Source organism: Ictalurus punctatus, chromosome 15, assembly GCF_001660625.3.
Source record: "Ictalurus punctatus breed USDA103 chromosome 15, Coco_2.0, whole genome shotgun sequence".
NCBI classification, from domain to species: Eukaryota; Metazoa; Chordata; class Actinopteri; order Siluriformes; family Ictaluridae; genus Ictalurus; species Ictalurus punctatus.
In genome coordinates, this window is record NC_030430.2 from 16805147 (window position 1) to 16832238 (window position 27092).

At 37.8% G+C, this 27092-nt stretch overlaps 2 protein-coding genes across 3 annotated transcripts in view; one reads left to right on the forward strand and one right to left on the reverse strand.

The window, feature by feature from the left end:
• phc2a (polyhomeotic homolog 2a (Drosophila)) overlaps positions 1–18011 on the reverse strand; it is a 43264-nt gene extending 25253 nt beyond the window's left edge. For both annotated transcript variants that reach the window (XM_017487148.3, XM_017487145.3), the window contains exons 1-2: positions 17889–18011; positions 1139–1407 (exon numbers count right to left, since the gene is read on the reverse strand). In XM_017487148.3, the coding sequence (XP_017342637.1) occupies positions 1139–1351 (213 nt within the window). In that variant the 5' untranslated portion in view covers positions 1352–1407; positions 17889–18011. The remainder of the gene's footprint in view (positions 1–1138; positions 1408–17888) is intronic.
• A 6096-nt stretch (positions 18012–24107) lies between these two features.
• Positions 24108–27092, forward strand: part of slc2a1a (solute carrier family 2 member 1a) — a 34140-nt gene continuing 31155 nt past the window's right edge. Inside the window, exon 1 of the mRNA XM_017488196.3 lies at positions 24108–24268. Coding sequence (XP_017343685.1) covers positions 24185–24268 — 84 coding nt within the window. The 5' untranslated portion in view covers positions 24108–24184. The remainder of the gene's footprint in view (positions 24269–27092) is intronic.

Consider the following 27092-nt stretch of genomic DNA (forward strand, 5'->3'; position numbering starts at 1 on the left):
CAACCAGATATGAAATCAGATGCCTGAATACATTTCCCAATGAATAGCTTTAATAATGTTCACAATCCTCATAGTGGGGTCTGAATGCAAAGCCACTTTTTTAAGCCATACAGAACTGACCTCAATATTTTACAGAGAAATGTTTAATCTCAACCCAACATCTCAATCTCAAAAAGTCTAAGATTTGTAATGATTAAAAGCAATCCAAAATTCAGATAATAATACCAATGATCAGAACATTTCCACTTCAACAAATAGAAAATAATGATAAATTTAATTAAATGTAAAAGGGAAAAATGCTACGGAATGCATGCTTTGTCATATTATTGACTATTATTTGGCTCGTCTTATTATTTGATTATTATTTGACTTGTATTTTTATTTGACTGTAATCTGATTTGTTTTATTATTTGGCTATTACTTCTTATTTGACTTCTATTATTATTAGTTGACTATTAGTTGGCATGTCTTATTATTTGACTTTTTTATTACTATTGTTTGACGTCATGATTTAATTGCAATCTGATTTGTCTTAATAGTTGACTGTTATTTGACTTGTTATTACACTGTTGTCTATACACTGTTTATAAGTTTATATCTGTTTATAAGGTGCTTTATAGGTGGACCTAATTAATATAATGCAACATTATTAACACAGATTAATTATAAAATATTAATAGGGAACTGTGAAAAAGTAACCTGTTCACATATGTAAAAATAAATAAATAAATAAAAATCCCTAATACTTTCTTTCATCTGTTAGGATGCTCCACTAACATTCAGAAATGGAAAACTAAAGAGTAATGTTGGTTGTCTGCCTGTAGAGGGCAGCAGAGGTGCATGACATGAAGTTGGTTACTAGCAGGGTGCTTTTTAAAAAGCGAACTTTTCTTTCACAAATATTATATAGTTCCCAAATATAAAAAGTTCAGACATAAAGCTGGCCACCTATATGGAGAAATAAGAAGAACATGCTTACAGCTGAACTTAAACCAAAAGCATTCAGCTTCTCATTTTGATAAAACCATAAGATCAAGGTGTAGAACCATAGTTCTAACATGAAATCACTGGTTGTACTATTGGGAAACCTTTTACTCATGAGTTTAGCTGAAACTTAAGTGTGTATTGTGCACCCTACCTGTACCGTCTGTCTGTCAGGGATTCCTCCATACACTGATATCTGTGGCAGAGTCTGCTGTCTGCTGCTGGCACTGACACTGGAACTGACACTGGAGCTGACATACGTCATTCCCTGGCTGTTGCTGTTGATGCTGGCGCTAGAAGTGATGATGGGGTTGCTGGAGGCAGGAGCACTGGAGCCAGGGCTCACAAAGGCCTGCTCCCTCTCCATGGCAGCCCTACGCCCTCCTGGGCTCGATCCACGAATGCTGCTCCTCTGTCCAACACCTGATACACACATAGAAGAGACACAAGCATGAGTGGAAACCTAGAAATTGGGCAACTGCTGCATGAAGCATTGATCATTTTTTGATTAAAACCCAAATTCCTCAAGCAGCACACAATTTAACTTAACCAATTTAACAATTTAACCAGGCACAAAAGTAAATAGTTTTCCGAATGTAGTATCCAGTCAACATTTTCTTTATCCAAAACATCACCACCCCAAATTTAAGTGTACTGTACTGTAGGTGTTAAATATCTAGAGCATAAAAATAAATAAATAAATATATGTACAACCCCAATTCTGAAAAAATTGAGTCAGTATGGAAAATGCTAATAAAAACAAAGATGAGTGATTTGTAAATGTACTTTGACTTGTATTTAAACAAAAAATGTATAAAGACAAGGTATTTCATGTTTTACCTAATCAACTGCATAGTTTTTTTGAAGATAAACGATTATTTTGAAATTGATGCATGCAACAAGTTCCAAAAAAGTTTGGATGGGACAATTTGGGACTAATAGGGATGTGACAAGTTGAAATAAGAAGGTGATGTGAAACAGGTGAGGAAATCGTCTAATCATAGTATATAAGGAGCCTCCAAAAAAGGCGTAGTCCGTCAAGAGCAAGGCTGGGTTGAGGCTTGCCAATCTGCCAACAGATGCGTCAGCGAATAATCCAACACTTTGAGAACAACATTCCCCAAGGACAAATCGGTTGGATTTTGTGCATTTCCCCTTCTACAGTGCACAATATAATTAAAAGATTCAAGGAATCCGGTCAAATCTCGGTGCGTAAAGGGCAAGGCCGAAACCCACTACTGAATGCGCATGATCTCCGATCCCCCAGACATCACTGTCTTAAAAACCGTCATGAGTCTGTAATGGAGATCCTGACATGGGCTCGGGAATATTTTGGCAAATCTTTGTCAGTCAACACCATTCGCCGCTGCATCCACAGATGCAAGTTAAGGCTGTACTATGCAAGCAGAAGCCATACATCTCTACTGTCCAGAAGCACCGCGACTTCTCTGGGCTCGGTCTCATCTGAGATAGACAGTGGCACAGTGGAATCGTGTTTTGTGGTCCGACGATTCAACGTTCCAAATACTTTTTGGACAAAACAGCTGTCGTGGCCAAAGAGGAAAAGGATCATCCAAGCTGTTATCAGCGTCAGGTCCAAAAGCCAGCGTCTGTCATGGTATGGGTGTGTGTCAGTGCCCATGGCATGGGTAACTTGCACATCTGTGAGGGCAACATTAATGCAGAAAGATATGTTCACATTTTGGAGCAACATGTGCTGCCATCCAGAGCAGGACAACGCCAAACCTCATTCTGCCCGTATTACAGGCGCATGGTTGCATAAGCAGAGAGTGCGGGTGCGAGCATGACCTGCCTACAGTCCTGACCTGTCTCCGATTGAGAATGTGTGGTACATTATGAAGTGCAAAATAAGGCAATGAAGGCTGCGTACAGTTGTGCAGCTGAAGAAATGCATAATTGATGAATGGGGGAAAATTCCGCTTGCTAAACTTAACCAACTGGTGTCTTCACTCAGTGTCCAAATGCTTAATAAGTGTTATTAAAAGAAAAGGTGATGTTACACAGTGGTAAACAGTCGACTGTGCCAACCTTTTTGGCATGTGTTGCAGTCATCAGATTTGAAATGAGTGTATATTTTCAAAAATGAATTAAATTCACAAAGGAAAACATCAAATAATGTGTTAATAATGTGTTTTCGATATAGTACAGGGTGTACTGAATTTTCAAGTGACTCTTTTTGTTTGTTTTTTGCATTTTCCATACTGTCCCACCTTTTTTGGAATTGGGGTTATATTAATTAATCTATTCATTCATTTATATTCAGTAACCACTTTGTCTTAGTCAGTGGTTAAGCCTGTCCCAGGAATACTGGCTGTGAGGCAGGAATACACCCTGGATGGGACGCCAGTTTCTCCATGCACACACACTTTTGCATACTCATACACACAAGGTGTGACACAGGGAGAACATGTCAAACTCCACACAGACAGTAAGTAACCCAAGCTCTAGATCGAACCATGGACCCTGGAGTTGTGAGATGGCAACGCAACCAGCTGTACTACTGTGCCACCCCAACACAGTCTCAGAAACATGCCAGAAGACTACTTTAGCCATGTGTATATACATGTCTTCATTTACAGACTACATAAACACACTATTTTTGGGTGAACAGCACTCTAAAATTTCCCTCCAAATTATCCACCCTGCTATACTGATGTCAGGCTTCTACAGTTTTCTACTTCCTCATTTTCACCAACAGTCTTCACAAAACTTTAGCTTGTTAGCTGGGCTCTTCACCACATTTCAATGGAGCATCTTGAGTACTTGCCCCCCCCATCTTGCTCCTCATTAAAAATACTCACACGCATGCTGTCTTTCCTGTCGCTGCTTGACCTGGTATTTTCCACACCAAATGGTGAACCTAAACTAAGCGAAACTAAGAACAGACATGCCAGATAAATCACTTTATGGCAGCAGGTAAACTTAGGTAAATTAACAAAACACGCTAGACAACTACTATAAGAATCAGACCCATTTACATGGAATAGCGTCTTATTCTTATAGTAGTAGTCCAGCGTGTTTTGTACACAAAACACAAAAAATATTGTGCTAATTTCAAACTTCAAACATCTTGTACATTTGCAAAAAGTCATATTTATTCCTGCCTAGTTTGTTGACTTCACCTGGCTACACTTCTGATCAAGCAACAATAATTTATTATCAGTTAAGACTTAGTCAAGTGGACTTGATTTAAGTATGGTTTCTTTTCTGCTGTCTGGTTGTTTATGTTCAGAGGAGCTGTTTTCCTGCCATAAAACAGAGTAAGTGTGCTATTGCTTTGGCTGTGAGAGCGCTAACCCCTGCTGTCCAGGCTGACACATGAGATTAGAAAACACCAACTCAGGTTACCTGCAAATCAGATGTTCTGCTGTCGCTAGAAGGAAACTTGAGCAGCATGAATCACGGGTCTCTAGCACCTCTGAATCACTAAACTCACACAATGAATGGGGTGATAGACAGCAAACAAGCAGGTTGCTTTAGACCAGGGGTTCTCAAACTTTTTTGCAGTCAGGGACCCCTTTAACATTAAACTAAATTCTACTGAATTCCTCAGTACAGATTTATTTTATGGATGTAATCCATTTACTCAATGTGTACACGTAAAATCCATGGGGCCATAGAGATTTTTTATTCCTGAACTTTTTACTGACAAAACACATTAGGTCTAAGTTGACAATATTTATTGGCTGCGTGGTTTTGAGGTCTGAACTTCGATAAAGGCAGCTTGTGATTTCCACCAGCAACTTCTTCTTGTGTTTTTCTTTCATATTGTCATATATTAGGAAACTCTAGACTCCAGTTCCCATCAGCCACTGCACTACATGTCACATGACCACCTGCACCTGATTCACATTTTGGTAATGAGCACACTTGTGTATATATACCCATGGTTTGCACAGTTTCTTGGTCTTTCATTTGTCTTAGACTTTTGTGTTCCATGTTCCCATGTTTTGTTTCATGCCACAGTATTTTGCCTAGTTGTCTTAGTGTCTTTGTGTTGTTGTTTGATTGTTTAAATAAATGTTATATATCTGCAATTGCTTCCGAACCCATCCTTGATTTGTGACACATCATAATGTGATGAATACATGCCTTGGGTTGCTTAAATCTTAATATAGTTCTATAGAAGTGTTTGTATCGATGTCAAATACAAGCTGAATTAAAATTGTTCTAATCACACATACTAGGTGCTAGGTAAAGCAACGGAAATGATGCAAACTTCATAAGAATTCAAACAAGTGATGGCATTGGTGTATGTTACACTATCAGAAAATAAAGTGTTCCTTTTTGTATAGTTAATAGTTCTTTGTTTCGTAAAGTGGTTCTACTTGGACCACTCTCTGAAAAAATATCTCTCTTGTTGAGTTCTACATAGAGCCATTAAGGGTTCCCACAGACAAATAAACAAACAAACAAACAAAAAAAAACCCTATTTAGAGCTCTAGATTTAGCTTTTGGTGTAGAAAGTACAAATGTACAAAGTATCAATAATGCACTTAACTATTTTTAGTGCATATGGAATGACTTGTTACACTTGTAACAATTAAGTGGAAGATAGCAGTTTCATGTTTTCTTGCTTTTAGCTATTTATTCTGATTATGCTACTGCACTCTGAATGTTTTGTTCACATTAACATAAGCATTAGTAAAGTAGTTCCTACTTGCTCTGGAACCTTGGTGATGACATTGGATTTTATTGGATTTCATATGAATGAAGTTGGAACAAAATATACGACTGCTAACTCCACCCCTAACCCTTTGCTACGTATAAAATATTTACTGTAAAATATACATTAATTTACTGACAACAGAGTTTTTGTCCAAAGCCACTTAAGACTGAGGCAAGATACAACTGAGCAGTGAAGGTTTAAGGACCCAACCTAAGCAGCTTGGTGGTGCTGGGATTTAAACTCATAACCTTCTGATCTGTAGCTCCAAAGCCTTAACCTTAGCCTTAGTTATTAGATATCCCACTATGCAATGGGTTTTTGTTTTAGTTTACTGTAAATCAATGCATTACCCAATCATTTACAGTGCAATCTGTAAAGTAATGAAACAATATTTTACTGGAAAATAAATACTGTAATCTGCCAGCAATGTTTACAGTATACCCTCAAAACCCTTGAAAGCTTTCACTCAAATGGAATTCCTAGTAATTTCTACCATACCTATTATGTTGACTTCTTCTCATCAGCCCAATCATCTAGTCTAGCTCACCAACACTGAAGGTTGCATGTACACTAAAGAGGCTTTTGATGGAGTAGTAACAACTGTTCTGTGATTGTTGGGCCATTTTATGATGTATCATGATGTATCACCCCAAACGTCCTGAAGACGCTTGTGTCAACAGGATTCGTGGCTCAGTCTTGTCTGAAATACAGTCGTGTATACTTTGTTACACTGTTTTGGCATGCATTTGGCATTGGGAAACGTTCTTCACAAAAGGAGCATGAAGCAAGGAAGATGATTGCTCCACTGAGAATCAGTCAAACGTATCAGTCATTCAGATTCATTTAAAAGTTTTATGATATGGTTTTGTAGGAGTTTCTTTGCACAGCCAACTATGAAATTATGAGGAATAAAAGATTGTGTAACAGAAAAAGTGCAATATAATACAGCAATATAAAATAAACTCAAGATCTTTTTGTTTCTAGGGAAGTAAAATTGTATCTAGCAAAATTTCCACCAACAGTGACACATATGAGTAGAGCATAAGCAACTATCTCAGTAGCCAGACAGCCTGTCTTACATCCATTTATTCCTCATGGCAGATCAGCTGTGTGTAGTTAAATCCACTCTCTTATTCTTTTCTGAGCCCCAACTCCTCCCATTACAGAAGACTAAGAAGAGACCCCATGTATTCATTACATTAAACTTCAAAGACCAGCATGGACACCGAAATGGGGGAAGTTGAGTTATTACAGAAATTATCACAGAAAACTCCAGTTGGTGGGTATACCAGATGAAGAGCTCGTTTTCTTTTATCCAATAACATACCAGCTAGACCAACATCAGCACTCCAAAAGACCCAAATGGGAATGGATATCTTCTCATATGTCCAGATCCTTCCAAAATCCCCAAATCCCATGATCTGAGCCATATAAAAAATTCTTTAAAAGCTACTTTTAAATCCAATTGGCTTATTCAAGTCTATGGACACAGAGCAAAGTGTAACGAAGTGTAATAAAGGGCTGAGGTAAGGTAGAGAGACAGGCTTTCTCTCTCTCATCTCTAAATTGAGACCATCAGGCCATTTGTTTTAATTAGTGCCAATTTATTGAAGCAATTCAACATGAAACATTTCAAGTACATTATCAAGTCTCTTCTTAAAAGAAACATACAACTCCTTTCCATCTTTCTTTCACCCTTTCTCTTCATTATTTTTGGCTGACTGGCAATACAGACTGCACATTATTCCAGTCAATTTGCCCTCTAGCCAGTATTAGTTAATGGTCCACCATTGACATTTATGGCAAGTGAATAATGTCTTTGTCCTGCACAAAAAGACACTGGAAAAGAACTACCCCTCACCTGTTCCAGTCGTTTATCAACAGAATCACTGAATCAAACCTTCTGTCACTGACAATGATGATTTCTGCACAGGGAGTTGTCATATGTGTTGTGTTTTTTTCAGTGCAACTTGCTGGTAGTGTGTCAAGCTAGAGGGCCAAAGAGTGGTTGTAACAGAGATGGGTCATTAGCCAAGACCACATCAAACAGACAGTGTTTCCTCAGGGTGGACTGACACCATATGGATGAGATATCTAATCTGTGCCTGCCTGGACAAGCTAAAGCTGCACCCTTCCTGTTAACCAGCTAACAGAACTGGAGAAACATAGGCATTATTACTGACTAATAACTGGCCACCATCCTGGGTCTCAGCATCAACTTGGTTGGCCAAATGGTTTTCCAGTGTAAGTCAAACTCTGTTTTACACAATGTATGTCTTAACACATTGTTAATAAGCTCCACATCTCTAATATCCCAGTTCTGACTCAGGAATTCAGTGGGCCTTTTTGTGAATTGACCCTTGCCACCACCAATTTAAGAGCCAAGAGCCATAAAAATAATAAATACCAGAAGTTTTACCATCTAATGTAAGATTGTTCATTGTCTATACACAGTACAAAGACTTTGACAACTGTTATAGACAAAATGGAACAATTTTCACACTTAAACTAGTAAAACAAAAGTTCATCAAGGGTTCTTCGACTCACTTCCTTTCAGTAACTGCTGTATTCTGGTCATGATTTCACTCTGGAGAATCCGGAGCCTGTCCCTGGAACATAGGGCGCGAGGAAAGAATGCACCCTGGATGGGACACCAGTCCATTGCAGGGCACCACGTGCACACACTTTCACAAATTCATTCACATCTAGCATGTTTATGAGAGATGGAAGTTTAGGGTTCTGCACTTCCTATAGAGCTTTATAGCCATTAAGGATTCCCACAGAAGAACAAACCAAAGAATTATTTAGACTCCTATTTCCTAGCAAGGTTGAAAATACCCATAATTCACTTAGTTATTAGTAGGGAATAGGAGCCCACTTTAGATATGTAACAAATACAGTATGTGGAAGATGGCAAATGCATGCTTAAATTGCAGTTAGCTATTAATTCTGAATATGTATCTGCACTAAGGAAGTTTTGTTACTTGTAGCATAAGCATTAATAACGTAGCTTCTCACTGTTGTGGTACGATTACCAATAAAACGTTTGTTTCTTCTTCCAACCATTGATTTTTCTTTGTGGCAATATCTAACTTTGCTATTTTTTGTCTTCTGGTGCTTTTGATATCTTTTTTTTTTATGATGTCACCAGTTCATGTTTTCTCTCCTATAATTAAATCTGCTTTGGCCAAAAAAGAATCAGAATTCTTCAGACAGAATCTCTCCTGAAATGGAAAAGCATGTAATGGGTCAGATATCATGCACTGACTCTGGGACTTGCACTCACCTTGGACAAGGGCTATGAGTGACACATAGCTCAAACTAATGACATGACAGAAACTAACATGTGTTCCTGCCCAGCTAGTTCTCAGACACTCTGCTCTCAGGGTATTAGGTCGATCACACTTGTATCGCATGCTGTCAATACCGACACTTCTGTCAGTTGTGACCAAAGAGAAATGTGAGAGAGATAAAGCTGTGGTTCTGACGGATCAATACTAGAGATCAATACTGAAGTCAAACTAGTAGAACATACCACACTCTTCAGGTCAGGAGGCAGTATCGCTCAGAGCTATGAGGTTTTCCATATCAGCTAAAGGGCCTTTGTCACATGATGTTCACTTCTTAACATGCCTGCTTAGTGTAAGTCAGAGACAACTTGTCATAAATCAGGTGAGGGAGGGGGTCAGAAGGAGAGAGAGAGAGAGAGAGAGAGAGAGAGAGAGAGAGAGAGAGAGAGAGAGAGAGAGAGACTGGTCACACGTTAGCTGGTGTATCAGGGTCGGCAGGGTGTTGGCCAGAAACTGGAGTGCAATAACACACCCCAATTACTCTCAAATAGTCCCCATAACCTCATGCTGGAGGGACTTAAGGAAGTCCTTCTCCTTTTTTATGGTTTTTGTGGTACACTGTTTTCCCACATGTTTGAGACAAATGCAAAAGTGACAAAATTTGTAAAAAAAAATTTTTAAAGACTCATTATAACAATGGGACTAATAAGTTATAACAACTAAACCATGGCACCTTAGCAACCCCTGGTAACTAGAAAGCATAATTAAGCATCATTATACCCATAAAGGAAAGTGAACATGGTACTAATAAATCATTCGCTGGTTTCTGCTTTCCATTTATTGTTTGTAGCAGTCAAAGTCCTCTCTCACCACATTTCTCTCTCTTGCGCGCCATCATCCTCCACGTTAGTGCATTCTCTGCTTTGTAGCATCCTGCTGAAGGAAGATTTGTGGCCCTAATTTCCTTAAGATCCACCATAAACCTGCCTGCTTTGTCTGCAGGGGGACTACCGGTTTGAAATATGGCCCCTGCTGTCATGGTCTCGCTGATTGAAGAACCCAGCCGAGGGAGTCTGTGATCGTAATGTTGATATACTTGTGGTCAATGCCTGGTGTATATCATAAGAGTTTTTCCATGACCAGTGATATGGTTATGAAGGACCATATCTCTCGAACATTACAAAGGCACTATTAGAAATGCATTGAGTTCAGCCGGAAATTAAATTGTGTAGGTGACTGATTCAAAATTCAAACATTCGTTTCATTGCACCATTTCAAGGTGACCTTATAGCCATAAAACAGGCTTGAAAACAGCCTGATGGGGAGAAAATGAATAAGTAGCCATCTGTGCATGCACGCTTTTTAAAAACATCAGACGTCAAATATTGAGCTTTTTTATATAACCACTATCATCAGTAGCATGAATTGCATGTACTGTAGGTGTAATTTCAGATTAATTTGGAAAAGCGAGCATTTGCAGGAATTATTTATCATGGACTCATTAACATGTAAATTACTTGCCCACACAGCCAGACCATTTGGGGCTTTAAAAAAAGCTAAAATGAGATTGGTAGGACAGTAATAGTCCAATGATTTCACTTGATTGAGCTAAACAACCATGAATTCCAGTCATATTGTTTTTGAAAATGTGTGTGAATGAGTTGAAGCATGAAATGAGCTCAAAACAACAATACTCAGTTTCCTCAGTCTTCCTGAAAACCAATAACTACTAGCAGCCAACAACTCAAAACATTTGACCACATTTCAGAGGATTTCTTTTGTCTTATTTTTCTTTTGCTTATTACTGTAGCATTTTAATGCCATGTTTTAAATAAAGTGATTATTAGTGATTGCTCAATAGTGAAATATGGTTGTTTGTAGTGAATATTCAGCCAATTTAGGATCAAATTAGTGATAATCAGAGCACCTTTGAATTCTCCAATTCTCTCTGACTGTTTCTTAATTTTCTATGACAGCAGCTCTGACAGTAGCACATCTATAAGGAAAATCACAGTTTCGTATTAATGTGCTCTTTCTAACACAGTATTATAACCTTTTTACTATAGTAATATCTAATTCACAGGGACTGGTATGGTGGATGCTCTACATAATCTAAATATAATAATAAATGGATTAAAAATGTGTTGTCTCAACAAAGATAAAAGAATAATTGAAGTTTTTGTTTATGAGATGTTTATTTAGCATTTGTGAAGGAGTCTCCAGTGTCAGCATGTTGTAGCGGTCAGAGATAAAGTTGTATCTTTAAGTTTTCTATCACAGTAGGTTTAATTTGCAGTTTCTTTGTAACAAGCTACATTTTCTTGGTCTTAATAATTTCAGGAGAAAGTGAAGGAATGACTGTTTACAGCTTCTATAACGATATAAGGTACTAATTCATTTTGCGGATATTCCGCAGCATGAAATGTAACTATAAACAGATAAAAAGTATGACCTGTCATCCTTTAATAAACTAACAACTGTAATTGTTGGTTAACTGTCGTGGTGTAGGAAGAAAAAAACACTTCAGGATGTGCTATTATAGGAAAAGAAACAATTTCAAGGTGGTAACTTGCATCACTCCATGCTTTCCTTGATTATTTTCCAATAAACGCACTCTTCATTGTGTTTTATTCCTTACTTATCATTTAAAATAAAATCAACATAAAACAGGCTTATATTCATTTAAACGTGTAAATATTTGAATCACATTAACACCAAGAGTCACACGGAGTGGAGCTTTTAAATGCTGAAATATAAACTTGGTAAAAATCTAAATGAATACGAAAATACAACAACAACAAAAAAATTATCAAAGCTTGCAACCAAACAGACCTTGTGATTTTAATACGCTCAAGTTAATAACTAATGTTGGCCAATCCCCCCCCTCCCCAATATTGCTTTTGATTATGTTTAATTTACTAAACATTGCCATCACAATTACAATCAACTGTAGTGATTATATTACACTTTGGGGAAATTACATTTGGGGAAAACAAATTACAACAAGCTGGTTCTCGCTGAGGTCAATATAGCAGCTCATTTGAATAGGAAATGCCTTATAGTTTTCTGGCAGCATTATTAGATATCAAACATACAAAAGCTGAACACAGCAGCATGTTGTATCTCAATGAAATCATGTACACTGTTTTAGACGCCATCAGTTGACTAGAAAGAAGCAAACTCTCTGAACTGTGAACAGCAGCCTTTGTACCAACTCTGGCCATGTATTCTGAAATCAGCATGGACCACCCTGCCATACATCTCTCTCTCTCTCTCTCTCTCTCTCTCACTCTCTCTCTCTCTCTCTCTCACTCTCTGAAACACTCAGGCGGTCGTAAAAGCTGCAACTTGACTGGGAGAGAAATCAGAGCCACACGCATCTTGGGGGAAGCGCCACTCACAAAGGGCCTCAAAGCTTGCCAGGCCATGACTTATGGCTGGGAAAGTGTTTAGAGGGCACAGGTGTAAAGAGCTAATCAATGATGCCATGATTTCTTTAGAGAGCAGTCTGAAGAAACAGAATATATGTTCAAATAAAGATTATTAGGTGAAACAGGTTTGTGAAGAGCATCATGAAGGTAGCAGCAGTGATGGACTTTTGGTGGACACGTTTCTGTCTAAACTAATGGTGACTCCTGTGCTGTTTGCCAAATGGAGACAGTTGTGTAGGCAGCCGAACACCTGAGCAAACTCACATTTCAGGTCAAACAGCCACCTGTTTTAGACCACTCAAGCATGAAGCGAGAGGCGCCTCTAAACAAGCACAAGACCAAGGATTTGACAGGCTTTGTATGCAGTCACATCCATCAATCATGCAAAAGTAGAGTCACTGCTGAACAGAAAGACGAGATTCTGGACAACACTGAGCTGTACAAAGTGGAATCTCTAAATGTATCAAAGTTCAGATTTAAGCTAAGTCATTATTTCAGCATGATTTGTGCAATATCTGTAGCAAAATGTGTTACAAATATGCCATTATCATTTTAGATGGAGAAAGAATGGTCAACGAGATGCTTGCTCAAACGTTTAATGACGATCTTTATGCTGCAGTGATTTTCAAGTTATAAAAATTTAATGTGTCTGTCCACATACAGTGCATTGGAATCGGCCCAGTCTGATCCACTGAGGTATGTTCTGCCATGAATATGATTTCAAGGGATAGAACACAGGTTGTACATCTATGTTGTCCATAGAACTAAGTTTGTCTTACAGCCCATTTTCACAATTTTACTTGCAAACCACAACATTAGTGAGAGGTTTTTTTTTTTTTTTTGAAAATTGAAAAATTGGTGCTTCCTTCCCTTTTAACACAAACAGTAACATTCATTCATTTATTCATTTTCAGTAACTGCTTTATCCTGAACCAAGAACACTAGGTGTATGGCAGGAATACACTCTTGATGGGACACCAATCCATCACAGGGCACCATGGACACACTCCTTCAAACCTATTGGCAGTTTAGTTTAGCTAATCCACCTAACAGCATGTTTCCTTTATGGCACCTAAAGGAGGAAACCAGAGAACCCTCAGGGAAACCTACATGGATATATGAATATAATGTGAAAATCACAGACTGTTATCTGAGCTCAAGATAGAATTTTCAGGGAATTTTCAAACATGTTTTAAGTATGATTGTGTAATTATGTATCAATGAACCTAAAGTTTTCGACACAGGTTGGAATATGGGTCAGAAATCATTAATGCCCAAATTTCTGTATCTCCTAACTGAACATTATTGGTTATCTGTCAACAATGGAGATAGTGACAAAGAGAAAGAGCTGTCTGCCCTCACTTTAAAATAGCTTACAATGTACCTGTGCATGTACATTGTAATGTAACAACTCCTGATTTACTTTGTCAAACCTTTTGAATGGTTAAGAGAATAATTGGGTGCAACAAGTACGTGCTAGTAGGACACATAAAGCAGCCCTGAACACATTCCTTTGGGGTCAAATGTGAGGCTGCTGGAAAAGAGAAGATAGGCTGAAGAAAGCTCAGCAAATATACTACATGCTGACAAATGACTCATTTGGACAGGCATAATGAGATAATGAGTGATACAGTAAGCTGCACTGAGTTTGTCCTCGTGGCTGGATAATGTCAGCGAGAAGATCAGGAGAATGTCACCGCAAGTGTAGAGTTCAAGATTTGGCTTAGAGATTCTGGAGTAACCAGACGTGTTTTTTTTTAAACACGTCAACATTTTCTCCATGATTAACAAATAAATAAATACACATTATGCTATCCAGAGCTGCAAAAGAAACTCAAAATAAGTCATAAAGTAGGTTCCACTTATAAATATACTGTATACTATATGGCCAGGATTCTGTGGACACCTGACCATCACATACATACTGTATGTGTTCCTTCCCCAAAGTGTTGCCACAAATTTAGAAGCACACATTTGGAATAGGATGTATTTATATGCTGTAGCATTATGATATCCCTTCACTGGAACTAAGGGACCCAAACATGTTCCAGCACGACAGTGCAACTTTGCACAAAACAAGCCCCATGCAAGCCCAAGACATGGTTTGCCAAGGTTGGAGTGGAAGAACTCGAGTGTCCTGCACAGATCCCTTGCCTGAACCCACTGAACACCTTTGGGATAAACTGGAATGCCAATTGCAACCCAAGCATTCTTGCCTGACAAGAATATTATGAATATTAATATTATAATATTAAGTATATTATGAGAACATTATAAGTATATATGGAGTTCCACATTACCCTCTTGGTTCTCTGGATTCCTTCCACCTCACGAAATATACGAGGAGGTGGACTGATTACTCTAATTTGTGTGAATGAGTTTACGTCCACATTAATCCGGATAGATCTGATATCTGTATTTTCAATTTAAAACGCTCTACGTCAATGGTGGCATTTTGAAACGTTTTTCAAAAATTGCTCGTCCACACAGAAATGTCTAAAAACGCTTACATCCCTATACTCCCGATAGCAGGCACAACAACTGCAGTACAACACTGTCCACTGTCTTGCTTGTTTTGAGTTGAATGGGTCATTGCATCACGTGACAAAAAATATGTCATTGTTTTTGAATATCTGTTTTCTTTGTCCACACTACAACAAGAAATCATTGTTTTCAATTTTTCAAAAACCTCAATTTTCACTGGACAAAAAAGCCATCTCAGTAGAGAAAACGATGTGTTTTCAAATTGCATGTGCATGGCAACCTGTGATGGCATGTCATCCCATCAAGGCTGTATTCCAACCTTACACCCAGTGTTCCAGAGATTGATGAATTTAGGCATGAGCGCAGACAGGCAGCTTATTATGGAGACCTGCTGACCTACAGAGTGTAAATGTAAATGTGGATGTAAATGTAAATGTAAATTGCTTACACACTATTCACACACGTTCACAGGTAGTGTCAGTACATTTATAGCACAGACCTGCTCCATTGTAACTTAATAATGAGTAGCTATTTTGATGTTAAAATCAATCTTTCCAATCCTTTTGTTTTACTTGTTTTACACAAATGGGGCAGCTGTGGCTCAGTTGGTAGAGTGGGTTGTCCACTAATTGTAGGTTTGGCGGGATGATTCCCAGCCCACATGACTCAACAAACTGAAGTGTCCTTGGGCAAGACACTGAACCCCAAGTTGTTCCCAATGGCAAGCTAGTGCCTTGCATGGCAGCTCTGCTACCATTGGTGTGGGTGTATGTGTGTGTGAATGGGTGAATGAGACACAGTGTAAAGCGCTTTGGATAAAAGCGCTATATAAGTGCACCATTTACCATTTACAAATATAAACAAGGACTTCACCAGCGTCTAAATATTACACACAGATCCAGTTTTCGCATGGAATTGTTCTATTCTTTAACTTTTTTGATCTGCAGATGGAAGGTTTAGCATTCTGTGCGTACATTAGATTAATGATACTTATATTACAACATTAAAACCCACATGAATATCAAATCCAAATCTTATACCAAACTGACCCCAAGGTCATCACAAGTCCACATGACCATGGAAACACTCCAAAATTCTCCACATGCACTGTGTATAAATGAATTGCTCTGTTAGCCACTCTTAATTTATTTATGACACTATATGTAGTAATATGAGGCCAATTTAGGGCCTCGGAGAAATAATTATTCAAGATAATCTGCATGTATTAATATTACTTTGTGCAAATGTATTATGATGTACATTAAGGCTCCCTTAACAGACATTATTTAACACATTACTTAACATGAACAAACCAGTAATGTCATTAATACACAATAAATACCATAATAAACTAACACATATTAATCAATGTTTTTTTTTTTTTAAATGATAACACCTGCATTAACAAATGTTAACACCATCAATGAGTAATATGAAGCTCACAATGATCAATATGAGCCAGCACTTTAATAAACATGTTTTACCAATTCATCAGTAAGTTATGAACATTCAGGAACATGCTGTAAGTGACAAGTAATGACAGTTTTTCATTTCTTTAACATTCAAACAAATGTCAATTCAAATGTGTTCATTTGCTTTACCTACAAAACTTATGGTTTATTAATACTGAAGTTCATATTTTGTTAATGTGAACTAAAGCAGTAAACAATGTTAGTTAAGGGAAGTTTCATGTAATGTATTACCCTACATTTAAATATTACAATATATTTGGCAAAATAATGGTTGCTATACTTTAGAAGCAGTGTAAAGGATTTGTACGGGGCAAATATTTATTTAGCCAATTAACCATTGAGCTGTTTTTTGTCACGCAAACTCGGCCACCCTGGTTGTAAATCCTTCAGCATCATAGATATTAAAATTGGAATTAGTCAAACTTCTACCACATAGTGATCTCACCAAAACCTTAGGGGAAAGTTTCATTTCTCCTTTCCTGTCCATTAGCTGTGGGAATCAACAATATAAACGGCACCTGTATTTCCACGAAAGCTTGCGATCACAGTGGATTGTAAAGATGCACACATGTAAATCAGCTCATGTCCTTCAACCATGGTCTACACTGATGCACAGGTGACTAATTTTACATATTTGAATAGAAACCTAATGCAAAGTAAGAGTGCAGACAGGTTTGGGTTTGCTGGGAATGTGAATATCACTCAGTGCAGAATACAGTGGAATATCCTGAACATCAAGGGCTACGGAGTGTATGAAATCATGCAGACAGACGAGAGAATGCACACAAGTGCAAGGCGAGCATTGCTCGGGTCTGGGATTTTCTTTACAAAGCAGGGGGTATGAGCAAAGTGTGTGACGAGGGTGCAGATGGTCATGTTATTTGAGATGCAGTGTGGTTAAACACGTCATATCAGTGCCCCACAGGTCAATCGTGGAGCACTCTTCCGGTGTTCAATGCGCCGTCTCCTCTCAGGGATTAAGTGGGGTCTAGAAAGGTTTTAAAAGGTACAATTTCTCATGTGGACAGAAAAAAAGGAAAAACTTTGCAATAGTTTGAAAGAGAAGGGGACATCTAAAAAAAACTGCTTGTCTGTCACACTGATTGTCTCAAGTATGTTCATTGAAAGAAACTGCCTTTGAGGGAATTATTTATGCTCTTTGAATCCCAGCCAGATCACTCAGTCCATCTCGTAACAGTTTGTTCTATATAGAGCATAAATTCAACACACAGCAGTAGAGTATGTGGAGGAATCCAACTGAACAAACAGTCATGTTGATTAAGAAAACATGCAGAGAAAGACATGTTGTCGTATACATGCAAACACTGATACTGTGTGTAAAATCTCTCTCTCACACACACACTCACACACACAAACACACACACACACACACACACACACACACACACACACACACACACACACACACACATACAGCCAGAGGTAAAAAGTAAGAGGATTCCCAACCTAGCAGCATGTATAAGCATATAAAGGCAGCATGCAAAGTGCAGAAAGCAACAAATCTCCATGTCCATACCTTCCACATAGACCTTGTCCTCTCCCCTTGCTTCAGTGTCTCATTCCTCCCTTGATATCCTACACAATTTCTGAGTGTGTCTCTGTCCGACAGGACAGACTACACCAAGCAGTGAGGAGGAGCTCAGGAGGAAGGGAAAAAAAAATCAGCATGAATTAGCATTCCAAAAGCAGGCATGTGACTTTTTTCTCTCCAATTGCAGGGCAGCATGTCACTCTGGACCTCCCTGCACTGCTCCCACCCTCCTTCTCTCCTCTCTTTTTCTCTTCTCCAGTAGAATAGCTGTGACAGAACTGTAAAACATCTGAGGTGTTGTTGCTACTTAAGAAACATTGTATTTACCATTCACATTCAACATCAGCAAGATTATTCTCATCTTAGTAGCTTGTTAGAAACTGTACTTAAGGACCTTATAAATCAAAGGTTTATTTCTACACTTTCTAACACTATGGACTTATAGCACTTTAGACTTTTTTATTCATTTTCAATAACTGCTTCATTATGACCCAGAACTAGGGTGTATCCCGGGAACACCCTGGATGGGATGGCAGTCCAGAGATATCATGCACACACACACACACACACACACACACACACACACACTCACTCACTCCTAGGCGGATTTTAAAGTCGACAGTCTGGGAGGAACTGGGAAGAAATTGGAGAACCCATAGGAAATCCATGCCTATTGTGGGAGAACATGCAAAACTCTACACAGCCATTATAAAGTCAGGACCGAATTAGGGATCCTGGAGCGACACAAACCCACTGCACCACCATCCTACTCACCTCACACTTAGATTTAGTCAACCTGTACATTGCATGGACAGAAACAAACAAAATTCACATCGAAGTGACATTTTCTGCAATAAATCCCAAAAGTCCACTACAGGACCTTCACTGGTATAGCAACTGGGCTGCTGAAAACAGTGTTTTATACTCAGTCTGCACATTAAAAGTCTTTCCTCCAAGTGCACCCTACCCTTCATCTTCCCGAAGCCTTTGAGGGTCATTACGACTAGTGCCATTTAAAGCAATGCAGCCTACAGCACTCTTCTGCTGCATGACCTGAGCCGACCCGGCTTTACAAGACCTCTCAGCAACAAGTGTTAGAAAGCAGTCATTGCTGAATGTTGAGCACTTAAAGGACCATGATTAGTCTGTAGCCTTTCTCTGTCATGCCATACTCAGATATCAATTATTTGTTTGCAACCATGGCATGAAGTAATAAAACGTTTTGGAAATGAAACTGGATGGTGCTGTGCTTAAGGCTGTTAAGTGATGGAGGATATAATAGTATGAGACTCACAGGTGCTGAGGCAGCACTGAGATAATTAGACAGGTCAGAGAACAGAGAGGGAAGTGAAGGAGGTGATTGTGCTATTTTCTGCTCTGATAATAAGTTCCTTATGCTTCCCTTATGTGCACTAGGAAAGGAGGAGGAAATTCCCTATAGGGAAGGGTGTACAGATGAATATTGTTAATAGAGTAGATTTTAAAGTTGTCTAACACATCAAAATCACAGAATACAACTGTATAAGTTGCATTGAAATTTGGTACAGTGTCTGGTGTTTTCCATCATAGCATCAATTCTCTAAAAGGTAAACTGTAGTGTAATTGTTTATAAGGAAATCGGCTGGTAGCTTGTTCTGAGCGTCTTAGAAATGAATGTTCTTCGTTTCACAATATTTCTACTGACTCTCTTCTATATTGCTTTCGTTTTCATTTCAAACTTGCTCTATTACTTCATATGTTTCCAACATTCCTTTTTTTGCTTTAATGTAAATGTTTCTAAAAAAAAATTGCACTTTTTTACTGATAAAAGAAGGCATAAAATAAGAAAAATAAGATGAAATTTAATATATTGGCTGCCGAAGACCGGTTACAAATGCATAATATCAATTTACATTATGACACTCTTAACTAATATATATAATAGATAATTAGTCACAAATATGGAATAAGTAATGCTTGCAACATACTTTTTGTGATGCAGTGAACTACATTCAGCAAATTTAGTAGCATGGCAATTTACGTATTATGTATTATGTTTTTATTTATGATATGTGTTAAAACTGTATACAGTACATTACACTACATTGTATGTAAACTTATTTTTAGTCCTGGATGAAATAAACGTTTGTTAAAATGCAGGTGTTTATTTAGCTCAATTCTAATGGGGTTTTAATGGTCTATTTACCTCTCAGTTACTACTATGGATTATTTGGTACCTATAGCGAAACTAATAAGAAATTAAATGCAATGACAAGAGTGAGGAATATAAGTCTGGATTAATTAATTCAGGAAATAATGTATAAGTACATCAGACCAGTTTTATTTCCTTGTGTTTAGCTGTTTAACCAATATTAAAGTAAAGCTTTGGCTAAGATCAAGTGTATTGTATTATCAGAAGGCACTTTGGTAAAGAAAGTGAGTTGAATGCAGTGTTCTGTCCGGCTTTGTCTTACCTTCTTGCCTCCTGATCAGAAACAGCAGGTCTCCACAGTTCTCCACCTCAGCTTCCTGGAGACTAATTTATAACTTCCTGTTGTCAGCACTCCTGTTGATATTAATCTCCTGCCTGTTACAATAGCAGTAGGGCTCTTAGAATTAGCCACTGTAGCCAGGATTAATAGGTACCTCGGGCTAAACACCTGAAGTGATAAATGGGCCTGAACAAACACGTTCTTGTTGTAACACTTTACAGTTAATGGGTTGCGCTTTGTAATTGTAGCAAGTTAAACTTTCCACATAAATGTTCTGATGCTCTTGGTTTGGAGTAGGTATACTGATATCCTTAGTAATCAATCTACGTTAATACGTTAATTCTTTGAATAACATTTCCATATATATCAGTGGAGATTAAACAAACAAATATATATATATAATTCTCAGAGTTGTGAAAGGATGACAGAAGGGAGGAGTGGAGAGGATGAAAGACAGAAGTGTGAAAGTGAGAAAAGGTAGAGTTTTTTTTTTTTTTTTTACACCGTACATCCTAAGCCTGTGGTTTATGAGCCCCTTCTTAATGACAGTTTATTCCAGTGGGTGGGATGGAGGTGACTAGCACAGAGGCTTATGGCTGAAGATCCATCACACTTTATGAGGCTGTTGTCATGTGCAGAAAAGGGGTAATGCTCACACCCAGCTTTGTTTCTTTTCGGCTGTAAACGCTGCACTGTCACTGTAATTGCCCCCATATATATATGAGTGGCCCTTACCTCCATGCTCTGGACTATAAATCAGTCACCTCACATAGTCACACAAAGGAAACAAGACTCTGTCCCTTGTCTGTCCACCTCAACAAACTCCACGCTCACACCTAGAAACACAACGTTTATGTCAGGGGAGCACTCATGCTCATAAACCTGCTTCCTGGTAGGCTTTCTAGTTATATGGTTACTACTTGGGTCTTCTTGTGCTTCCAAATGGACTGTGAAAACATTTATCGACACTATCAACCAACTGCATGCACAATCACAGAAACAAGTCATATTTTTGGCTCAAACCACTTACAACAATAGATGGAAAGGAGCACTCAATTAACTGAAAATCACAACCAAGCTATAAAAAAAAACCCATTACATTGAATTAAATAAGATTTTATTTATATAGTGATTTTAATGATTGACATTGCAACAAAGCAGCTTTACCGAAATCCAGATGTAGAGTTAAACCTCTAATGATCAATCCAGAGATTATAGCCTCCGAAGAACTAGACACAAATGAAATCCAAGCTCTTCTGGGTGACAACTGATAGTGGGATTATGAATCATTACTCTTTTACAACTCTATTCTTTACATCAAACAGTAAAACCGAGCACACTACATGTCTTTTTGGTATATCATGCATTTTGTTGACATCTCCATTTTGTCAGGGTATGCAAACTTCTGCACTCTTTTGCATATTACAACACTGGGGAATGTCAAATCGTTCAGCACTGAAAAAAAGCTAAATGAGTTGCTTGTACATCTCTTATTCTAACGAGTTATGTGCACAATTCTTTTGTTCATTTATCTTTAGCAACTGCTTTATGCTGGTCAGTGCTAAAACAAATAAAAAAATAAACACTTGTAGAAATTTTTGGTGGGAATACACCCTGTATGGGACACCAGTTCATTGCAGGGCACCATACACACACATTCACACATTCATTCACACCTACAGGTAATTTAGAGTAACTAATGCACTTAACAGCATTGTTTTGGGATGTGGGAGGAAATCAGGGAAGCCAGAGGAAACCAATGTTGACACAGGGAGGACATGTACATGCAAAGCAACAAAACAAAACATAATTTTTGGCTCCTGATTTGTGATAAAACTACATGAGTAGATGGAAAGGAGCTAAATGGGTTTACTGCACACACACACACACAAACACACACACACACACACACATGCACACACACTGTACATACTGCTCTTACCATTGTAGTACCTTCTTAATACTGTTCCTGCATTTATGGTTCTTTCACTACACTATTTTACAGTCATTAAAGAAGAAAAAGCCTTGTATATATTTGTCATATATACATTACAATACAGTGAAATTCTTTTCTTCACATATCCCAACTTGGTAGGAAGTTTGGCACAGGGGCAACTCCTGGAACTTGTTCAAGAGCCCAACAGTGGCAGCTTGGTGGTGCTGGGGCTTGAACCCCTGGCCTTCTGATCAGAAATCCATTGAGCACTGAACACTGAAATGAACACTGCTAGATATTTCCATTTCCATTTATGTATTTGTGCATTTCCATTTATGCGATTGCCAGTTAAGGGCCTTGCCCAAGGGCCCAACAGTGTTAGCTTGGCAGTGCTGGCAGAACTCCTTACCTTCTGATCAGTAACCCAGAGCCTTTAACCACCGAGCCACCACTGCCCTTGGGGCTCAGATATGTAAGAATACTTGCAAAGCCCCTTTGAGAAAATCTTCAAACTGAGTGCTTTGTCATACATACAAAGCACAATACAAAGGTATTAAAAAACTATTTTTAATATATAACTCATAAAAATACCTTATATAAATATAGGAATAGTTACCTGAAGGACAAGTTTTACTGTCAAAACAGAAATGCATCATAGCGCTGAATGCACTTTAACTGAACTAAATTGCAACTTGGCATTGACAAAGTTAAACACTGCCAATGTGTCACTGTGTCAAATTAGAGGTTACTGTCCTGACAAAGTCCCAATTAGGCTGAAATGTGCCATTTAAATTTTTTTTAAATTATTATTTCTTTTTTTCTATAATTTTTTAAAATAGTGGTGCAATTGATTTAAGTTTTCCCCTTTAACATCATAGTTAAATCAATGCTGATCTATCACTGTTTCCAGAAATATTACAAGAAGCTATTTTTCAGCATGGTCTAGCATAAGTGGCCTATGTGACAAACACACAAAAAAATCAATACTATTCAGAAGACAAGATCAATATGTGCAATTATGATCGACATCATACATTATGTATGGTGGCTTTGAAATATTAATGATAAAACCCACAGTTCTGTCTAACAAAACATTTTTTTTTTTGCCAAAACCTTTATTCACAGCTTGATGAAGTCTGAAATGGTTTCCTCCAATGTGTGTGACATTTATATTTGTATCCAAAGGAGTTCTAATGAACAGTTCATAAAATATGCAGCATATACAGTAAAATATGAAGGATATAAGCTTCTATTGTTCATGCAATACATTTCTTTCTTGACTATGATTTAAAGGATTTGTTTCTTGCCAGGTTTGCATTGAAACATGTAGAATCTACCGAGTCCATCTACTGCTGCCATCTTCTGGTCTTTTTAGTCGTAAATATTTTGTAAGGCTTGAGGCTTGCAACAAAACCTACACTACTGCTACTCATGATCATGTTATATGTAAGTGCAAACGTTTTCTCTCCCCATGAATTCCGCATGAAAGTAGTTCCACTTTAAACTTTATTTTATAATGTAAAATATGGACCATTTGGGTTGTATTAAAAATTTGTCAATTTAAAAAGTTATTTTTTTATGTTGCCTAAAATAAAGCAAGTACATGAAGATTTGAAGAGGTGTAAGGATTTACAGAAAAAAAAAATTAGGTGAGATTGCTAGTTACGTATGTAGTATGAATGGTAAGAGTGGTGATAGTATGTGTGTGTGTGTGTGTGTGTGTGTGTGTGTGTGTGTTATGAATAGGAGCTTGGTAATGTGGTGTGGGAGTTATCATTTCTGCAGGGAAAACAGGCAGCTGCACACACCCATCCCTCTCCTTTCTCTCCAACTCTCCATCCCTGTCATTCTTTCTTTTTACTCCTGCCAGCATCATGAGTGCCACGGACCTTTCCAAACTGCCCATCTGCCACCCTTGTGAGACCACCAGTCTTGTGAGTGGACCCACTAACAAAGCAGTAAGTTTTTTTTAATTGACTTTTTAAAGTCTATTTAATTATTTATTTACCCCAACCTGTTCTGTTGATGTTCTGAAACCTTTGCATTGTAACTGCACGGAGCTGAGAGAGACATACTGACATGACGAGTGCAGGTTTGTCTGCTTAATATGCCCCGAGGAGCAGAGCAGGCCTGGATTCATGGTGTAATTAGATGAGGCGCTGTAATCCTATTTACATGTGTTTGTTTTTCCTAGTCAAATATCCGGTTGAGCCCTGCCAGTGTAGTTGTGCCCTTTTGATGTTTGGTTAAAACTCTGTCATTACATTTACAGCACTGCTGTCTCACTATTCTTTCTCGGATTTACATTCAGATTATTTCATGATCACAGGTGGAATTGGTTCCAAAAGTTAGCATTTTACAGGAATGCAGTAGCATAAAATAACAGACTTCACAGTGCTGTATAATTATGATTACATAATTACAAATACATCCTCAATACTGGAGATGCTCAGATAGACAGCAGATAGAGAAAAATACAAGCAGAAGGCAGTAATACAGACAGTATATTCTGAAATTACATGGAAAAGATTATTTTACTTTCAATGACATTATTATAACCTGTGTCCTATAATGCATCCCAGAGCACGGTTGCTGCATGCACATGATTAAGTTACCTATGAAGTGCTGTAGAAGGCTGATTTTTTTAAGGACTGTACATTTGCCATACATAAAATGAATTGTAGCAATCTAATGCACGTAAAGTAGATCAACTGATTGCATTAATTGTTAACCTTACAGAACAGTCACATGAATTTCACACGTGAATAATCATATGATTAAAGTGAATATTACTTTTGTGGTTTTTAAACAATTCACATGTTATGTTTCACATTTTTTTTTCTTTCAACTTTCATGTGTGCATGATTTTTCCCAACATTTGGCAGTTTCGCATGATTCAGTTATTTTGACCTCTTAATATAGCACATGTAGTTCATTTTTTTCTTTAATAAATGTGAACATACAGTCACATGAAAAAATAAGTACACCCTATGGAAATTGTTGGCCTTTTTGACATATTTGGACAAGCAAACATTTGATCCTCTTTGAAATTGAGCCTATTAATAAAGTTGATACACTCTTTCAAATGACACATAAAATTGAAATTTTGTAGTAATTTTCACATTTTAAATGAACAAAAAAGCAGACCAGTCACATGGAAAAAGTAATTCCCCCTACATCACACCTTCAAAGCCATAAAATTCGAACCAGGTGTTGAAGATTGTGTGCCAGTGATTAGAACCTGCTCAGGGAGTGCAGGTGGAACCTGTCTTATTTATTCCCCTCTCATATCTAGTGTCTGGTGTTCCCTTTGTTATTGAGGTGTGTGGAGTCATCATGCCAAAATCTAAAGAGTTCTATAAGGCCTTCAGAAAAAAGGTTGTGGATGCCTATGAGTCTGGCAAGGGACTTAAAAAGATCTCCAAATTATTTGAGCTACATCATTCCACTGTAAGGAAAATAATCTACAAATGGTGCAGATTTTAAATGACTGCCAATTTGTACAGGACTGGCCGTCCCAGCAAATTCAGCCCAAGAGCAGACCATCTGATGGAAAAAGGTGAAGTCCACAAAAACCCAAAAATTTCTTCATGGGATCTGCTAGTAAGACTTGCGACTGCTGGTGTCAAAGTGCATGCTTCTACACTCAGAAAGAGATTAAACAAATTTGACCTGCGTTGGAGGAAAAAGCCTTTTCTGTCTAAAAAGAGCATTAAAGCAAGACTATAGTTTGCCAATGAGCATATAGGCAAAGAGCAGGCTTTTGGAATTATGTGCTCGGGACAGACAAATCAAAGATAGAGTTCTTTGGCCACAGTAACAGCAGACATGTTTGACACAGACCAAAGACCAAAGACAGCTTTTCAGGAGAAGCACCTCATACCAACTGTGAAGCACGCTGGTGGAAATGTTATGGTTTAGGGTTGCGTCGCTACCTCAGGGACTGGACAGTTTGCATTCATTGATTCAACTATAAATTATGCTTCATATCAAAGAGTACTTGAAGATAATGTGAGGCCATCTGTCAAAAAGCTGAAGTTGAACCAAAAGTGGACCATTCAACAGGATAATGATCCTAAGCACACTAGCAAATCCATCAAGGAATGGCTCAAAAAGAAGAAATGGAGGATTATGGAATGGCCTAGTCAAATAATTGACTATTATTTGATTCGAAACAGGCCGTACATGCAAGAAAACTCAAACATCTTGCAACTGAAAGAATATTGCAAGGAAGAGTGGTTAAAAATTCCATCAAGCCGATGTCAGAAACTGGTGGACGTTTATGCAAAACACCTACAAGAAGTTATTTCTGCTGAAGGGGGCAATACTAGCTTCTGAGGCCAAGAGTGTAATTACTTTTTCCGCAGAAGAATATCACATCTATTAATATTTCTGTTGAATAAATGATTGAAAAAGTTCATTTTCCCTGTGGTTTTGTTCAAGTATATCCACTTTATTAATAGGCACTGTTTCAAAGATGATCAAATGTTTGCTTGTCCAAATATGTAAAAAAAACCCAACAATTTCCACAAAATGTACTTATTTATTCACATGACTGTATATTCATGATGAATTCACATGTGCAACTTGAGGGCATAAACATGGTGAAAAGCATGTTCATGTGATCTCATATTGCTACATAAGCAAAAAAATATACTGTATGATCACATGAAATGCATCAGTGCATTGGTCTACTTATTATCATAACTAGTATGTTACTGTACTGTATATATACTTATATATTTATATATATAGTATATTACATTATATGCCAATTTCATA